At 37.6% G+C, this 12,953-nt stretch overlaps 1 protein-coding gene across 2 annotated transcripts in view; it reads right to left on the bottom strand.

Moving 5' to 3' along the window:
- The window catches only part of DUSP10 (dual specificity phosphatase 10), a 37,677-nt gene extending 25,060 nt beyond the window's left edge, over positions 1 to 12,617 (bottom strand). For both annotated transcript variants that reach the window (XM_081324539.1, XM_081324540.1), the window contains exons 1-2: positions 12,430 to 12,617; positions 9,211 to 10,051 (exon numbers count right to left, since the gene is read on the bottom strand). In XM_081324539.1, the coding sequence (XP_081180665.1) occupies positions 9,211 to 10,009 (799 nt within the window). In that variant the 5' untranslated portion in view covers positions 10,010 to 10,051; positions 12,430 to 12,617. The remainder of the gene's footprint in view (positions 1 to 9,210; positions 10,052 to 12,429) is intronic.
- Positions 12,618 to 12,953: the final 336 nt, after the last annotated feature.

Genomic DNA, 12,953 nt, shown 5'->3' with positions numbered 1-12,953 from the left:
AATAAAATCAATTATGTCAGATTCCTCCAACAAATATCACATAGTTTTATAATATAGGAAAGTTACTACTGTTCATATAGAGAGTGAAGGAGAATTCATTAATTTATGCACACATTTTATTTTAGCTCCTGCTAAAGGCACTGTATCATTTTGCCCAGATTTAGTCAGCATGAACATACATAGAAAGTGACTTGTGTGAAATATTAATACAGCCATTTGGAGCTTTTATCGCTGATTCGTTCTTTCTTTCAGCCAGCACTGTACTGGTATCTAATTCAACACTGTTTGCCCTTCATTGCAGCCTTGGTTCAGGAACAAAATCAGCAGCTGGTGCTTGTCATGTGGGGGATTATGCAAGCATTAAGACAACACAAAGGGCAACATTCAGAAATTTGGAAAAGGGGCAGAACAAGAAGCCCCTTGGATGAATTTAGCAATCTGGAACTTTTAACACAGTGAATGCTCATTTTTAATGAAATGTAAATACGGCTCCTTTGCTAAAGTTGACAACTTCACTCCTTTTGGGCCTTTAGCAATGTTTATGCCTGTTCAAAAAATTAAAATTTAATGCTAGAACCAAGATGCTATTTCTCAGGTTAATTTTCCATGATGGATGGATGGATGATGTCCCCACCCCCAATGAAATGGAAAATGTACAAGTAGAAATACCTGAACAAAGCTACAGCTGTTCTGAAATCAAACGAAATCAGTTCAAGGAACACAATGATACAATGTAAGAATCAATACATTATCTTTTAATTCCATCCAACAGCCAGCTGTGCACACATATTCAACTTCTATTTGCATAGATAAAAAACAGGAACTTTCAAATTAGCATTCTTAAGCTGAAACTCTATCACCTGTAGCACAACAGGCACACAAAGCTAGCTGATCAAACCTGCCCTAAATTCTCTATATTCCCATAATAAGCACAAAATAAAAGCAAGAATTCAGTTTAGATAGTGAACTAATGAGGCACATGATAATGCTAAATCATAACTTTGCCACTTCAGACAAAACAAATTATGTTTACGCAAGAAAAACTCACAGTATTTCCCTCTCAACAAGCTACTGCCTTTTGTATCACTAGTCAGAATACATGTTAAGCTATAAAGCTATAGTAAGAGCTTAGAAAGAAAATAGCACGACTGCATGTTTTAATAACACTTTCCAAACTGTAGCCCACATAAAATGAAAAATAATTAAATATTAATTGCAATAAAATAAATGCAGGATAGAAAGTCCTGGTAGGATGGATCACTAGCACACAATAAATTGCCATCTGAGCTCTGGCAATAAACATTCCTTAAATGCCAGCATGAAAATAAAGGTACCCTGATCCTTTAAGTAAAAAGCAACTACCAACAGGTAATTGATAATGCTTCATGTGAGGGTAAATGTTCAACCTGTACTATCCTGTTCAATAAGGGATAGCGTATGTCTCACATTAGTAAATCTTTCCTGAGCATAACAATACAATTCAGAGCATACTCTTACCAAAACAGTATATCTTCCAGAAGTGCTGGGAGTTTAATTTTAAAAAAAATCCTTGTGACCAGCTGAGAATTGCGGCCACTCCAGTCCCATAAGGCCATAAAATAAAAGAAAATTTACCTGGGATATGTTTTAAGATTCAGTAACTGAACATGGCAATTACCAACAAGATTTACCAAATAGATGGTTACACTGTGTAGACAACAGAAGTGAGTAGTTCCTGTACTCATTCTGGCTTTCCAATCATTCCCATTGTAGTTAATTCCTTTGCCTTAAACCAACACTTCATCTAATTACTCATCAATTTTCTTGCCAGAACCCTTGTTTTTTTAAGTAATGGGCTTAAAAAAAAACTTGTGTTTTTTAAAAAGTGTTACTGTCCCTTGCCATACCAAACGTATTCAGGCTGCCTAATGCTCTTGCTAGAATCATTTATCTCTTATAGCTTTAATCACATAATTGCTTTTAATTTTATTCTTCCCTCTTTCTGTGCTCTACAGCTCAAATACTCCTATATTGTTTCAACATTACATTACATTACATTGGGAGAATTACTAACTCTCAACAATACTGATCAGACTCTCACATTCCAATTAAGAGGGGAGACCTGGTCAGCATCAACCATGATGAAGATCTAGCATTTAATCATAACTAACAAAAATTTTGGCAAGACTTGCACTGGAAAGAGGTGAAAGTACATAGTAGACACCAATCACTTCCCATACCTAAAAAAACTAGCAAATATGTCCATGTAACATTCAGAAACACAATTCCATATTTTTTCCTACCAGTTCTCATTCAATAGGATGAAAGAGAGTTCATTCTGGGATGTTTCTTTCCAAAAAGGGAAAGACTTAGTGGTAGAGTATAATATTCTTCTTGCACATTCTTAATTACAAGGTAGCTGCTGATTCAATTGTTAATCAATGATCTCTCTATTAATCTGCAGATGCCTGACTTCCCACATTTCAACTGAATCAAAGGGAAAATTTTCAAGAGGTTTCTTCAAGTTAGAACGATTGGGTAACCAGGAAGATTGTGGGGTGATGGGGAACCGCATAACACCAGCATTCAACTCAAAAGTATCAACCAGAAAAAACTGAAAGAAAATCTTAAGCAGTCTAGAATATAGTAGAAAAACAGAAGTATCTTTCACGAATCAAGAAAATTATGAAGAAATTGCAAAACAGGTTTCAACATAGCATTATTCCCTTATGACCAAGTTCCAGTGAAGTAGCCCTTGGTTTTTAAGCTAGTATGGTCTTGAAAGTCTGTGTGTTCTCCATCTCAGTCAATTACCTGATGTTTGGTAACTTCAGAAGTAGTCACTTCAGAATTGACAAATCTCAGAAAATTGTTGAGAAAGCAAGTTCTGCTAGAATAAATATGCTGTCATTTTACAAAAAGCACACCATAAGCAGTTCTCTATACATAACCGTAGAAAGAAAACATGATATTCTCAATAAAAAACCACTAAACAAACTTTTTCCTTTTGTTTCAAAAAGTCCCATGATTCACCACTGGTTCCTAAAAACGAATACCAAACAGAATAACAACTACATGAAATTGAAGTAAAATTTAGCCAGTTAGTTGGGATATTCTCAATCATATTTCTTCTGTTTCTGTATAGGCTTGTGTTACTTATAAGTCAGTCAAATTTCAAACAGAGACATATTTACGGAAGTTAATGTTCTTAGTTAACTGTTAATGGATGTGATGTAATGTGTAGACAACACATCTGAATTATCAGTACCAATCGTTGCAACCACTGTTATATTTATTCACTGGGTTTGGATTACACCTGCCCTCTGGGGCCATACCCTTAAGTATTATTTTCTCCAATTTTATTAGAATAACATTCCATAAAATAGACTAGACTGATATTGGCCACAACACTATCTAATCCATATTTCCACTAATAAGGACACATACATTGTCAGTGGCACGCTTAAAGTCCAAAGAACCATCTGGGGAAGGAACAATCTGTTACCACCTTTTATAGGAAGTTCTAAGCATCATGTCCCATACAAACGTTTCAAAACTGAGCCCTTGGTTTGTGTGTCAAAGCCTTTGTTTGGGACATGCATTCTTCTTTGCCAGGGCTTGAAACCAATTCTTCTAGAAAGCAGCTAGAGCACAAAATGGGTCACATAGCTTGATGTGTAGGTATTCTTCAACATAACATTGAATTGAGTTAATTTGTCTAAGTTTTTAAAGGGTTATCACCCTGGATTAACTCTTCCCTTTGATATTTCCTGAACACACTGTCCCTCATTGATCCAAACAAGCATGTGGAAACAGAGCCAGTGACTAACCCAGTGAGCTTTCATGGCTGAATCTGGAAGCTAAGTTCCTAGTCAAAGGTTCCAACTACTACATCATACTATTGGTTTATTTGCACCTTAAAGGGATCAACTTAGTACAATATAAGAATATCTGTAATTATTAGTTAGCCACTATCAATCCAATGTGTTGAACCCCCAATCCATAATTCATAGCCAGCTTAGCACATGGAAAACATTAGAGTAAGTCTGTATTCCAATAATTTGCCTAGATCATTTGTCAATGCTACAGGTAGGTTAATATTCAAGACAGATTACTTCTGCTTTATGAAGGGACTATGAGCTATTCAGCAGAGTTGCATAGCAATAGAGCAATTAATTACCAAGCTGAAAATGGTGAAAAAAATGGTTGCAAAGCTACATTTTTGGAAGATCTAACACATCTGGAGTTCCTCAAGTTGGAGACAGTCAGTTTATATCATCCAGCATTCTGTCCGTAAAGTGGTCAACCAGAGGTTTATATACTACAGAAACACTGTACTAAGAGAAATAGGAGAGACAGAATGTGGACATCTAAAATTCTTATAGCAAAGATAGGGTAGACTTCTGCTCAGATAACTAAAAAAGAGTTTTTATCTGTATATTCCAGTAATATAAACTTTTAATATTTACAACATTCTGGCATTCTATATGGCTTCAGCATTTCATTATACTTAAAAAAAAATCTACAAAATGCACCAGATGCCTAGAAGAGTGAAAATATACTTGATGGAGGTCATCAGGCAGAGCTGTAAATTAAGCCTGTAACTTAAGCAGGAAAGGTGGGGGGAGAGGGGGAGGCCAGTAGAGTCTCTCTGATCAGTTTCTCCTCTGTGTGACACTGAGCCACTGAAATGGCAACAGCGCAGTCTGCGTGACAGGCAGCACCAAACATGGAGAACATGGTCCTAGACAAGGGGGAGGGGAGCGGAGACAAACTTGGATGGGGCAGTTAGCAACCAATGTTTACAAACATAAACCAGGAAGATCAGATGGGCCAGCCATAAATTATGACTGGATTGCAGTCAAGAAAGAGCCTCACTCAACATAAAATGCAAAGCCGCTCCATAGCCCAACTTCAGTTTTAGTTCAATATCTAAAAACAAAAATGGCATCACACGCAGGGCATTAAGAGCTACTGAAGCATGATGGAAAAAATTCCATCTGACAAGTGAAATTGAATAACAAACACCTCTCCAACCACACTGCAAGCACAGAGGCTGAAGCAGAGCCTTGTGATAATATGCATCCATGGTCCAAATCCTACTTCCAAAAAAGGCCTTCTCTTGCTATTTTTTCAAATTGTGGTTTTGTTTTGTTTTTAAAAAAGAACATCATACAGAGAAATTAGAAACATTTTTTTCCTGCTTTAAATTTCAAAAAGGATTCAACCAGCATCTTTAGATTTATGTCTCTGCTAACTTTAAATTCCAGCTTCAGAATACAGACGTAGCAGTGTTTTGTGGAGTGATTATGTGACAATGCTTTTACCACATATCAGGGGTTGAGAAGCTTCAGAGTTTTTGCTTTTCTATGAGTTCATACTTTAAGAATTTGGACTCCTGGTTATCTCTCAGACGTCATACACAAACATACACTCACCAAGAAACTACACTGAACTCAACTTCAGTCTTCTAAAATTCAGGACTGAATACATGGAATATTATGTGTTTTAAAAAAGTATTACATATTTCTATTTAACATTCATGGTTTTCAAAATTATTCAAGAATAAGAAACCATGCCTTGAAATGCAATAACTAGAAACTATGCAAGATTGGGGTTAGTTGTAATCTGGATAGGACACCACCAGGGAATACCAGAACTGTGGGATAGACTGAAAAGTTGAATAACTTCCCAGGTGGTGATGATAAATCACTCGACAATAAAACTGCAAATACACCAAAAGTTGAGCTTCAATCATAGGTTTTTAAAAATTATCAAAATTGAGACTGTCATAACCATTTGTCAATTAAAATAGCAGATTAGCAGTGTTTTTATGCTCCATATAAAATTAATTTAAAGTTTATTATATTTAATGAGATTTTTTATTACTATGACTAACATAATTAGGAACCCAGAAGCTCCATTTGCTGATTAGGGAGTAATTATTGTTTTCCATGTTCCTTTTTTTCTATATTCTGTTTCCATATTTTATTTACCACATTCCTTTTTTCAAAGTGGAAATGATTTAAAAAGTATGTAAATGGAAGAACCAATGTTAACATTCCTTAATCTTTGGTCCCTTAAACAGATTTTTCCCAAATTAAATCTTGAACAAGACTAAATGCCATTCTCTTGATTACAATCTCTCTATACAGATCTAATGTTTTCTGACTGCTTTAGATTCCAGTCCCCCAAATCCCTAGTCAGTATGGTTGAAAACTATGAGATGTCTAGAAGGCATCAGGTTGAGGGGAAGTGACTGTGAACATGCTGTCCTCAGATACACAGCATCAAAATATTAGTCCTCTTCCTTTCTCACCATTCCAGGAGCATCTGGAGGTAGTAGAAGGACTTTAAAGTGATTGTACTAGATGGGTACATCTACAGATTGTACCCATCTTGACTATTCAGCAACACCATAGCCTTTTCCCAATCAATGCTCTAAAGCTTGTATAAAAAATACCAATTTAAGAGAATATACAATCCTTGCCTTGGCCATTTTAAGATGAATTAATGTTTGAAGCTGTGTTAAAGAGTAGCTAGCTTCCTTCCAATTGACAAGAAAGACCATCCTAATTTGAATCTACAAGTCGCAGTACAGTAAATGCCACTTTTTCAATTGTATTTTCTATTAAGCCTTTTATAATTAGTAGATGCCTCCCATTTCAGAAATCAGGCTAGCAAATAATTCCTGTACACATGAAAAGACAGAAAACAGAGTGAGCTCTGCTTGTGCATCTCTGCAGGTTTGTAACAGAAAACAGAATTTGATGTTTTTTACATCAAATCCAATTTTCCTTGTAACAATTCCTGAAGCTTACCAGGAATGATTTTCGGGGGGGGGGGGTATTGTATGTTTTTTGCCTAAAAATAATTTCAACTCATTTCCTAAACTGAAAAAAAAAATCTTAGGCACATATATTATTCTAAAGGTCCCAAGCACACTTAAAGGTAAAGGTAAAGGTTCCCCCGCACATGCGTGCTAGTCGTTTCCAACTCTAGGGGCCGGTGCTCATCTCCGTTTCAAAGCTTTGGTAGATGATATATCCAACTGCTACTGAAGAAGTCTTACCTAAATTCTGAAAAAAGTTAATTCATTGCCATCAAACCTTTCTCTAACCTTCCAGGATGATAATTCAAATTACCCCCTTATCTACACAGATTCTCAAGGAAATCAAATTCCCATAGAATTTGCAATCTCAATACCCCATAGTTATATCATACATATTAAAACATACTTTCTTATATTTTTTAAAAAAATATTTCAGTCAAAAGGAGTTTACTCTGAAGTTTAATTGCAAAATTCTCACAACTGCACATCTAATATTTTCTTTAGCCACTTTTTCCAAGTTTCTTGTTTTGTTCTCTTGAAAATATTCTAAAATGAGTAGAACTTTTGACTAAACCTTGCATACTTAGAGTATGCCACTCCTCATCAGTGAATTATGAAACTTCAGTTAACAATTAGTTCTCTTTTTTATATTAATAAACAACATAGTTTCTTTCTTTCTTTCTTTCGGCCTTTGGAAGATGCACTATAATGCAAAAAGCAACTTCTACTTTAATCTCCTGCTTCAAAGCTGCTTAAGTTATTTGAAAGTTTACTGCTATTCGTTTCATTAGAAATGCTGAATTTCACAATTCTGATTTGTTTGGGGATTGTAACTCCCATTAATTTTAGAGTGACTTCACTGTAACTGGTGTGGTCTGAATGCAACCTGCAATATTTTTCAAGTGAAAACATTTACAATAACCATGACAATATTCTAATAAACTGCAGTTTGATTTCAAAGTCCAAATAGGCCTATTAGAGGTAATTCACCATTTCCTACCATTGATTCCTATGTGCTTTGAAGATTCTATTGTGCACTCAGGCCAATAAAATCATGTAGAATGGAAGCCCAAGAGACAGGCTTTTGAAGTACTTATTACTCCCAAGTCCAGCTTCTTCAAACCAGATTTCAAAACATGAATGATGTGTATATTTTGCAAAGGTTTCCTTAAGAACATTTCTCCTCCTCTATCATGTTGTGAGTTATAAATATTGTGAATAAATTACTGAAGGAACCAGACACTATACCACACAATTTTAATATTGTTTGGGATAGATTTATATTTTGTACTTTTATTTTTGCCTAGAAACTACTCCGATTGCTTATGACAAAAAGGACATAATGATTATAAAGTACAATACTCCAATATGTTGTAGGTCTTAGCATTTGTGTCATGCTACCATAAGATATGTTATAAAAACAAGCAATAGAATATTTTTAAAAATTATGCTTTTAGTTAATAAACATGGAAGTAACTAATTACCAGATATTTTCTATTATATGACTGACTCAATAACCAAGCCTGAATATGTGCATATGTATGTGCACAAACACACACAGTGTGTGCAGATATCAAATAAGTGCAACATCTCTCTATTTATTAAAAAATTGTCAGGCCTCTGCCCAAATCTGAGAAAAAAATGCCAATATTTTAAGAAACCTACTGATTAATGCAACTCTTAAAGCAGCAGCATTTTGTTGTTGTTGTTCAGGTTTCACAGAAGCCTAAAAAAAATATTGGGCTACTTTAATGAATAGCAGGAGATGATCTGCAGTTATTTCAGGTCTGAAGTATTTATTTCAAATCATTTTGACGCATGTATACATCACTAAACTGTAAGGGAGCTTAGGGTACATATCTTTATATGTATCTTGAATGCCAAGCCATTAAATCCCTGGTTTAATAAAGTACTTTAGAGTTTTAAAAAAGTAAACTCTTTTAGATCACTAACATGCTATGAGTCTTTCAGAAGCCAGGAGGAAAAATTACCCCCAAAGGAAGTATGAGTGGCCTGAACTTCCTCCTTTGTCCCTGCCATGTGCAACAGTTCCTCTTCCCAACAACTGGGAGATCCAGAAATGATGAAACAGCTGTGCTTTGAGATCTTTAGATGGAATCCTGCTGGGGATCCTTCCTATTAACAGTACCACAGAAAACTATTATTAAATAGTAGTTTTATATGGTTTGTATTTTCCCCCCTCCCATGAAACACAGAAACTCTAGAAGATTTCTGGATAGGTGTGATCTCCTCCAAACATCACTCAATTCAAAAGAAAGTAAGCCACAGTACATGTGTGTAGGAATGGGTAACCCAGTCGAATTTAACTGGGCTCAGATCTTGCCCAAGTTAAATTGGATCTAGAGGAGACAGAAAAGCAGAATAGCAGTTATAAATACCTTTGAGAACCAGCGGTTCCTTGCCTTCCCTCTTGAGAGACTCTAGCACTATGTGCAATGGCTGTGAAGGCATTACTCTGCTTGGCTCATTAGTATTTTCATCATAAACAACTATTTCTTTGGAAAAGATTCTTTTAAAGGAGTCCTTGCCTTCTCTGCAAGAGATCAAGTCCAAGACAGTGATCTTGCCCTGCTGAAGCCTTCTCCTACTAATCTTATCAGAGCAATTGATATGAACAGCCCCTTGGATGTGGCTTTTGTTGTACTCCATGAAAGGCCGGCAATCAATGATGACTGGGCCTTGGTGGCTTTTGTTGCATTTGGTCATCTTTTTTGCCAGGTCATTGGGATGGATGATTTTGATGCTTGCCAGTTGCTTTGTTGGACCTGAGACTGGACTCCCCACACCACCTGATGGACTCAAAGGGCTAATGTTCTCATTGTTGTTGACCATTTGGTTTGCTGAGCAAGTAGTCAAGGTTCCTATGCTGGCAGAGATGCTGCTGGTGCTGGCTTGGGTTTGGGCCTGATTGTCCTTGTCGTATGTTGCCACAGTGCAGCAACTGGCACTGCTGCATCCACAACTCAAGGAGCGGGCAGAGCCGTTGGATGAGGGCATATACGTCAGATTAGCAGCCTTGATGGACACAACAGCCGTGCTGATGAGACTCACGGGGCTTTCACTGGCAGAGGAAGCAGAGTCAAAGTAGCTGGAATCTAAGCAAAGATTGAGATCCTGAGGTCTTACAGGCCTGGAGAGTGCCACTACAACCCTGTCGTCTAGTGGAGAAGGAGGCATGAGGAGGCTGAGAATGGGAAGTCAAAGGAACTCAAGCGCTCTCTGTTAAAAACAAAAGAAAAGGAGAAGAGGTAAGTTATACTGTGATGGACAAGCTTTCATTCTTAGATTTGTGTGGGAGCCTCCTTTAACAATGATCATTCCAAGAGCTGTTTGGAATTGGTAAAAGTAAAGAAAACCATTAGCAACTGCAATCAAATAACAAAGAAATAATGGAAAACTAAATATGAGTTACTAAGCTTCTAACTTAGCAAGAGTATAAATGAATCAGAAGATCCTTCAGTCCAATCCTTTATGTTCCAGAATATAATTGACAGAATATAATTCTTTGCAAACTAAGATTTTATGTGTACTACTTTCATGTGGGCACAACAGTGGCATTTGCTATAGAATATCCCCTTTATCTCACATTTAAACTTTAAGGGTAATATTATGAATGCATGTGTCTGAGAGTAAATATTAAATTTCAGATACCAATGAAGTTACTGAACAGGTTTTTGGCTTGAAAGTAATCCAGCCATGATTGCTTCTTGCTCTCTCATTCATTAGAAAAAGATGAAAAATCAATCTTTTTTTGCTTCAAATTTATCACCTCTTATTTTAATTGGCTAATCCACACAGCCATATTTAAGAGCAAAAAATAGAGGTTTGGCAAACAAATTGACCTAACACATCTTACTGTGGTAGACAACCTACCACAATGTCTGTGGAGCAGGTAGCAGACAATTCCTACAAGGTTGCTCTAAAAGGAAACAAAGGTTACACAAAAGATCCCAGGCTTTTTTTCTACATAATCCATAAATGAAATAGTCAAAAGCTATTAATATGAAGATAATATCTGAAGAAAACAGGAAAAATAAATCTGAGCGTGGAAGAAATGTTGAAACCTTTTTTTAAGAAGACATTTTCAAAATTGCCAAGGAAGCAGAGAGGATTCACCAATATACTGTCTAGCAATGAAAACAAACATTGAAATGAAAGAGGATTTTTTTAAAAAAAATAAATAATGGGAGGGTGTCATGTATCTCTTATGAATGGAACTGCTATTTCAGAATTGTTCTTTAGTCAGATGCTAATACAATCATTTAATGACAGTTCTGTAACATCCAAGCCTCAAGGTACGCAAAGTCTTCTGGTTACTGCTGAACACATGATTACATAGCTTGAAATTATTTATCTTAATAGAAAAAAAATTAAACCTTCCTATTACCTTGGAAGTTCGTATCTTATATTAGCTTTAGAGCACTGCTGAGTAAGAGTAAGCTTGCCCACGATCAGACAAAAGTAAGGGGAATTGTCCTCATCTCCTCCAAAGGACTGTACCTCAAAACTAATTTTAAACCTATTTAAGGAGGCATTTTTTTAAAAAAAAAGGAAAGATAATTCTTCTGTATTGATTTTCTAAGATCATAGCATCCTCTCCACCGACTTGTCCTTCCGTTAGTACGGCCCTCATCCTAAGACAAAGTCAGGATAACTAATGTTCTTCTCTCCACGGAGAAGGGAGTATTTGCAGGATGAATTTAAATAGCTGCTGCAAAAAAGGACAACATAATCTGCCATCTGGGTGGAAAGCAGCAGCCCAAGAACGCTACGCTGAGGCAAAAACATCTGAAATATACAGGAGGAGCTTTTTAACACACACACACCCTCTTTCCCCTTCCTTTGTGAAGCACAAATCTTGGTGCGCGCAAATGTGCCCCTCAGGCGCTTTAAGAAATAAGAAGGAAGCCAAGGCGCGGGGAGGGGCGGAGGGGACACAAGGGACACACAAAGACAAACAGTACTTTCTAAAACAAAACAAAACAGGAGCATGCTGTGACTGTTATAACCGAGTCAGGTGTGGAATGCGAGAGGGTTTAAACCATCTTAAGAACATATTGGGAAGCCAAAGATAATCCTTTCCCCCGCCAATGCAAAGCTATTCGGGAAGATCTGCGTCTCTGCAGTAGAGGCAGTTTTTATTTCCAGCCAAAGCGCGAAGTCAGTGTTGCGATTGAAGCAAATCGCAGCCAACAATAACAACAACTACTCCTCCTCCGCAGGCTCATCTAATAGTTCCACAGGTCCCAGGAAAGAGAAGACTCCCCCCCCCCTCCAGTGTATTATATACGAGGGATGCTGAAGCTGGATGCCTCTTATGAACCCCGATCCCGGCCCCCCCCCCCGCCAGATACTGCAGCAATCCCAAACGAGAACAGCTCGCTTTCATCCGACTCATTTGGTGAACATCCGCTAGAGAAAAATGCACAAACGACGACAAGGGGTAGGTGGGGGGTTAGGAAGAGAGGCAGCGGTCTCATTTTTATCGACCCAAACTCTCTTTAAAGGGGAAAAAAAACTCTTTTCGAAGCTCCTCTGTCGTCTACATAAACACGGAGACACAGCTCCTCTCCCGTATGGAAGAGTCATCTACTTACTTCATAAATGAATGGATATCCTTCAGCACCTGGCGCGCGGCTGCGGTGATCGATTTATGTACGCCAAGCTCCCATTCACTTAGCTTCATTGATCTCCAGCTGCAACATACTTACTTTCTCTTTTGCTACTCAGTAAATGTAAGGTTCGAAAGGGGCCGAGGCAATAGAAGAGATAGACGGGGCCTTCACCCAATAGGCGTCCTCTCCCGGAGGCTAGTTTTCCGCCTCTCGCGGAGATGCCAATGATTGGGAGCGAATGAGTAAGTGGGCGGAGCCGGTGGCTGCCCTCTCCTCTCTTAAGGGATGGTTTGCTCGCAGTCGCTTCGGGCTTTCTGTGTTATAACCTGCGGAGCGAGTGATGTCATTGAAGGCCAATCAAAAGCTCCAGTGGGCCAGTCTCAGCCGGAGAGGAGCAGTAGCAGCTGCTCCCTATTTACATTTAAACTTTACCAGGAGGATGTGGTTAACCCTTTCCTGCGCAGAATTGTCAATCGCGTCCTTTAACTACGTTTCCTCATACTGGC

The sequence above is a fragment of the Vipera berus genome (genome assembly GCF_964194415.1).
Source record: "Vipera berus genome assembly, chromosome: 1".
Taxonomy (NCBI): Eukaryota; Metazoa; Chordata; class Lepidosauria; order Squamata; family Viperidae; genus Vipera; species Vipera berus.
The sequence above is the reverse complement of the archived record's forward strand: the minus strand, read 5'-3'. Positions and strand labels throughout refer to the sequence as shown.